The sequence below is a fragment of the Otolemur garnettii genome, unplaced genomic scaffold (genome assembly GCF_000181295.1).
Source record: "Otolemur garnettii isolate 467f Iridium unplaced genomic scaffold, OtoGar3 scaffold00018, whole genome shotgun sequence".
In the NCBI taxonomy this organism is placed as follows: domain Eukaryota; kingdom Metazoa; phylum Chordata; class Mammalia; order Primates; family Galagidae; genus Otolemur; species Otolemur garnettii.
In genome coordinates, this window is record NW_003852413.1 from 5,852,948 (window position 1) to 5,859,019 (window position 6,072).

The 6,072-nt window shown below is 41.7% G+C and overlaps 1 protein-coding gene across 1 annotated transcript in view; it reads left to right on the forward strand.

Moving 5' to 3' along the window:
* SRP68 (signal recognition particle 68) overlaps positions 1-6,072 on the forward strand; it is a 46,566-nt gene that overhangs the window by 30,630 nt on the left and 9,864 nt on the right. Inside the window, exons 8-9 of the mRNA XM_003786115.3 lie at positions 2,536-2,634; positions 4,367-4,431. Of these exons, the coding sequence (XP_003786163.1) occupies positions 2,536-2,634; positions 4,367-4,431 (164 nt within the window). The remainder of the gene's footprint in view (positions 1-2,535; positions 2,635-4,366; positions 4,432-6,072) is intronic.

Below are 6,072 nucleotides of genomic sequence, written 5' to 3' on the forward strand. Positions count from 1 at the left end.
GTCCCAGCTACTCAGGAGGCTGAGGCAAGAGAATCGCCTGAGCCCAGGAGTTGGAGGTTGCTCTGAGCTGTGTGATGCCACAGCACTCTACCCAGGGGGATAAAGTGAGACTCTGTCTCTACAAAGAAAAAAAAGAAAGTGTAAGTAGTAAAACATATTTAAGGCTTGCTGTTTGGAGACATTTTGTCCAGCCAGGGAGAATCATGAGACATTCTCCTTCAGAGAGTAGTCGTCTCTGAGTCACTGTGTAGTGTGGGTGTTCAAAGAAAAACACCCCTGACTGAAGTCCTCCCCTTCAGATATACTTTTTCCTTCATTGTTATTTAAGACTTTTATAAAATTCTCAATGGAACTCAGAGTTGGGTTTTTTTGTTTGTTTGTTTTGTTTTTTTGTAGAGACAGAGTCTCACTTTATCCCCCTCAATAGAATGCTGTGGCATCACAGCTCAAAGCAATCTCCAACTCCTGGGCTTAGGTGATTCTCTTGCCTCAGCCTCCCAGTAGCTGGGACTACAGGTACCCGCCACAGTGCCCGGTTATTTTTTTGTTGCAGTTTGCCTGGGTCTGGGTTTGAACCCGCTACCCTCAGTATATGGGGCCAGCACCCTACCCACTGAGCCACAGTCGCCGCCCGGAACTCAGAGTTTTTTGAAGCAGTAGAGAAGTTTGCTGTGCTCAGCACTTTGGTACAGAGGTTGACTTAATCAAAGGGATCAAACATATCTGGCAATATAGAGGTTTAGCATTTTAGCATCATTTTAATTTGAACCATATCCTACCTATAGGGAAGGAGGCAGAGCCTGTGTAGTTGGTAAAGTGAAGTTTGCACTTTTCTTAAACACCATTGCCCAACCTTTCAACCCTACCTACCTGAAAAAGGGTGTGGTGGCATATTTGCTGGGTTGCATGGTATTAGAGCTGGTGCTGTAGCTCATCCTTCCTGCTAATAATGTGGCCCTGCTGTGTAAGTGTGCTTGGTGCTTTTGTTTCTTAAATAGTGCCAAGTCTGTTCACCTGTCTCATTCCAGTTGTTAAGTATTGTACAGCTGCACCATTCCATAGGATTTGTATTTGAAAAATTTGGCCAGCAAGTTTGATTAAGTGATTATAAAGAATCTTGTCTACTTGAAGTAGTTAACAATGTTCTGTCGTATGTATTTCTCCAAAGCTGTACTGCCTGAGACAGTGGCCACCTGATGCATTTAAATTTAAATTAATAACAATTCCAGGTGTTTATGTGGGGCCAGCTTCTCCTGTATAGTACAGTGCAGACAGAACATTCCCATCACTGCAGAAAGTTCTGCTGGACCGTGTTTTAGTGAATTAAGGGTGGCCGTGTTTGCTTTAGTAAAGTTACAGGATGACCGTGTTCCTGATTTCTTCCTAATTTAGTGAACAGCAGGAATGTGAAGTGTCTTTTAAGTGGAAAAGTATGTTTAATTTATATTGGGTAATTTACAAGGAAGATTTTTTTTCCCACACTGGAAACTAGGAAAAACATAAGAGTTCTTAAGACATAAAGGCTTTTTTTAAGCCCCTCCTAATCATCACTCAATGGAGTGAGCAGTACTGGGTTTTCTTTTCATTTTCTTAGAGGTCAATTGAATGTTAAGACTTTTTTTCAGATTGGATGTTAGTTTCTGTGGAAAGTCAAATATAATAATGAAATGTTGATGTTTTAATTTCATAGTGGGCCTGCCAGTAATACAAGTTCATCTCCTCTCTGCCTTTTGTCCATTCTCATCTGCTCAGTCAGATTCTTTAGAATGATAATGTGGTTTGGCAGGTATTCAGTTAATGAATAGCTTTTTTACTTACTCAGCTATGGAGCAGAGGGTCACACACCCAGTTATTGTACAAAAGCTGTCATCTCATACTTGTCAACCTTGTCTGCCCTAAAAACTGTTCTCAGAGTAGGGGCCATGTGGAATATCTGAGCACTGAGTGTAGGTGGTGAAGAGAACTTAGTATGATATTTAGGAGACTGTCTTTTTGATTGAGGATTGATTAGGTCCAAGTAAGTGATAATCATAACTGAAAGAAACAATCTGTAAGTTGGGTTGTATTTGTAAAGGGTGACTTTGTGGCCTACAGTAGAGCTTCACAGTTTATTCTGGGAGAAAAAAAGAAAAAGAGAATCATGCTGTGCGTCGGTGTGAGAGTGTGAGGGAGCAGTGCCCTGTGTCTAGTCTGTAAGGTGGGGGGGTGCAGGGATCTCAGGTCCTGAGCAGAGGGTAGATGTGCTGCAGGAAAGTAGCAGAAAGTGCTAGGATGGGAATTTAAAGCATTAAAGACAGACACAGTCTCAAATCAGTTATACAGATAGCTTTTTTAGTATGTTTACTTTTTAAAATATAATTCACATTTCCTTATGAATAAGACGGTTATATGGCAGAGACTAATAACAACTAAATGGTCTCTGACCCCCCACATGTGAGTGGGGGTCAAAGTTCTGCAATGAACTTGAGCATACCTCCATTAGCATACCAGGATTTACTCAAAAGAAAGTTTCTTGCTTGCTCTACCTTTGTTTAGGCTGAAAGTGAAGAAACCAAGGAGCGTCTATTTGAATCCATGCTCAGTGAGTGTCGGGATGCCATCCAGGCTGTTCGGGAGGACCTCAAGCCAGACCAGGTGGGGGCCCAGGAGTCTGAGTGTGCCACACTCTTGCCCACTGTGTTTTTATTAATTTAATTAATTAATTTGTTTGTTTGTTTGTTTGTTTTGAGACAGAGTCTCAAGCTTTTGCCCTGGGTAGAATGCTGTGGCGCCACTGCTCACAGCAGCCTCCAACTCTTGGGCTTAAGCAATTCTCTTGCCTCAGCTTCTCAAGTAGCTGGGATTACAGACGCCTGCCACACACCCAGCTATTTATTGGTTGTAGTTGTTGTTGTTTGGCGGGCCCGCTCTGGATTCAAACCCGCCAGCTCTGGTGTATGTGGCTGGCACCTTAGCTGCTTGAGCTATAGGTACCGAGTCCTATTGCCCTTTTTAAAAATATTTTATTGTTTAAATTGTAGTAAAACACACATAACATAAAACTCACCACCTTAACCGTTTCTGCATGTACAGGTCAGTAATGTTTAGGATAGTCTTACTGCTGTGAAGCCGTCAGCACCACCTGTCTCCCCAGCATCTCTCATCTTGTATAGCTGACACTCAGTGCCCATTAAACAATAACTTCAGGTGTTGCCTTTTTAACACTCTGTTCCTTGTTTTATATTTATCTTTTTATTATATTTTCCCCAAGATTATTAACATCATAATTTAAGCAGCTATATCTTTTTTTCATCATCTGCCATGGTACCCTGGGTATAAATGTTTCTTTTAAAAATTGCTGCTTTCTCTGTGACATCTCCTGCTTCCTCTGTCATTAGGCTGACTGTGTATAGAATGCTTTTCCTCATCTACATCACACAGGTACCTGCACAGGCCGAGCCTCTATCACTGTCACTCACTTTGAATTCACAGATGTCAGGGGACACCTCACAGAATGTAATGTATATGGTGATATAAAAATGCACTCATTTCCTGTTGCTACAATAATATTACCCCAAACTTAATGGCTTAAAACAACAAATTGGTTATCTCACACATCTGGAAGTCAGAAATGTAAGGTGGGTTCCAAGGCTGCATTCCCTTTGGAAGCCTTGGGGGAACTAGGGAGATCCCTTTCCCAGGGTTGCAGAGGATGCGCTTCCTGCTGCCCTTCATCTTCTCAGCCCTCCGCTTCTGCCCTTCATCTTGTCTATCTCTGACGAGTCCGTCTCCCTTTTCCACGGACCCTGTGATTACATTGGGCCCATCTAGATAATACAAGCTAACTGAAGATCCTTGTCTTAATCACAGCTGCAGAGTCTCTTCATCATTGTAAGGCAACATCTTCACAGATTACATGGAGGTTAGGATGTGGACATTTGTGGGGGGTTGGTCATTATTCACCCAGCCACAAAAGGCAATCTCTGAAAGCACAAGGGCACAAGATTGGAGCTTGGGCTTAAGCCACAGACCCTACCATGGAGCCATGGACTATGGAATGTCCATCATCATATGGAATGTTTTAAGGTTAGAGTCGGTTAAGGTTAGTCGGTTAGTCAGTTAGGTTAACCTTAAGAGTCGGCAGAAAATGGCAGCTGGCCATTAGTCTGAACTCTGTTACTCAAGGCCAGTGTTTAGGTGCTGTTGGCAACTGAGTGACCCTACCATTCCTTAATATGTCAAGTACATCTTTGTTATTTGAGGACCCCTAAGTTACTAGGGTCTATATCTGTGTTTAGGCACTTTGGAGGTCACACCATCAAATGAGGTAGTCAGAGCCAAGGATAGGGTCAATTGTTTTAGTTTTTACCTTTTTCATTTTCTGCAGAAACAGAAAGATTACACCCTTGAAGGGGAGTCAGGGAAGGTGTCTAATCTTCAGTACCTGCACAGGTAAGGGTTATTGTAATTTTTATACTTTTTAACATTATGAAATATATCATTGGAACAAAAGAATATATATATTTATGTTAATAAGTTCCTAATATATAATAATACCAATGCATATATGTGCATTTTTTCATGTGAGACTACTACATTTGGCTCACCACCTATAGCTCAGCAGCTAAGGCGCCAGCCACATACACCAGGGCTGGCGGGTTCAAACCCAGCCCAGGCCTGCCAAACAACACTGACAACTACAACCAAAAAATGGCCAGACGGTGTGGTGGGTGCCTGTGTCCCAGCTACTTGGGAAGCTAAGGCAGGAGAATCGCTTTGGCCCAGGAGTTTGAGGTTGCTGTGAGCTGTGACGCCATGGCACTCTACTGAGGGCGACATAGTGAGACTCTGCCCCCCCCCCAAAAAAAGAAGAAGAAAGAAACTACTATATTTGCATACTATTTTAATATATGTAATTGAAGATTTTTACATAACTTAGACTGACAACCTGTCTCAAAAAAAAAAATAAAGTAAAATACTATGTAAAAAAAAAAGAAAAAGATTTTTACATAGCTTAAGAATGAACACAACCAGTGTTGGGTGGTCCCTCCTTCATTTCATTCCTCTCCCTCTTTTAGAGCTGGTCTCGCTCCTTCCCAGTGTCAAGATGTCAACTCTGAAAGTTATTGTTTGTTCTGTAGGTTTTAAAGTTGTCCCTTTCACATTTAAGTTTCACTTCAATTCAAGTTTAATTCCATCTGGAGTTTGCTTTTGTATAAGGTAAGGATCTACTTCACAAGGATGATGGATTATTCTAGTATAATTTATTGACTGCTCCAGCCTTTCCCCACTGGTCAGCAGTGCCAGCTCTGACAGCCTTGTACTCCGGTTTCTCCTTGTGAGCTCTTTTTCCACACTCTCTGCTCCATAATTTTATTTGTCTATTTGGATTGGCACAGTGAATTATTAAAACTTACGCCAAAGTTGACATTTGAGCAAGTTCTCACCAGGTTTTTCTTTGTGTGTATCTTGACTATTCTTATTCCTTTGCTTTTTCATATACATTTTTTTTTTTTTTTTTGGGCCAGGGTCAGATTCAACCCTGCCACCTCTGGCATATGGGTCTGGCACCCTACTCCTTTGAGCCACAGGCGCTGCCTTGCTTTTTCATATACATTTCTAAATCACTTTGTCAAGTTTCATTTTCTAAAAAGTGAGTCCTAGCCAGGCACGATGTCTCAATCCTATAATCCTAGCACTTTGGAAGGCTGAGATGGGAGGATTGTTTAAGGTCAGTTTGAGACCTGCCTAAGAAAGATCAAGACTCTGTCTCTACTAAAAATTGAAAATTAGGTTGATATTGTGGCAGGGGCCTGTAGTCCCAGCTACTGGGGAGGCTGAAGTGGGAGGATCACTTGAGTTCAGGAGTTTGAGGTTGCTGTGAGTGAGGCTGACACCACTGCACTCTACGCAGGGCAACAGCATGAGACCCTGTCTTAAAAAAAAAAAGAAGTTGAGTCCTTTTGTTTCACAGAAGACAAAGAATAACATTTTTGGAATGTACAGTGGGGAAATAAGATTGTTACTTGGGAAAACTCCACTTCTCATCAGATTCTCTTTTCCATCTCACCTTGAAATTTTTTTTTTTTTTTT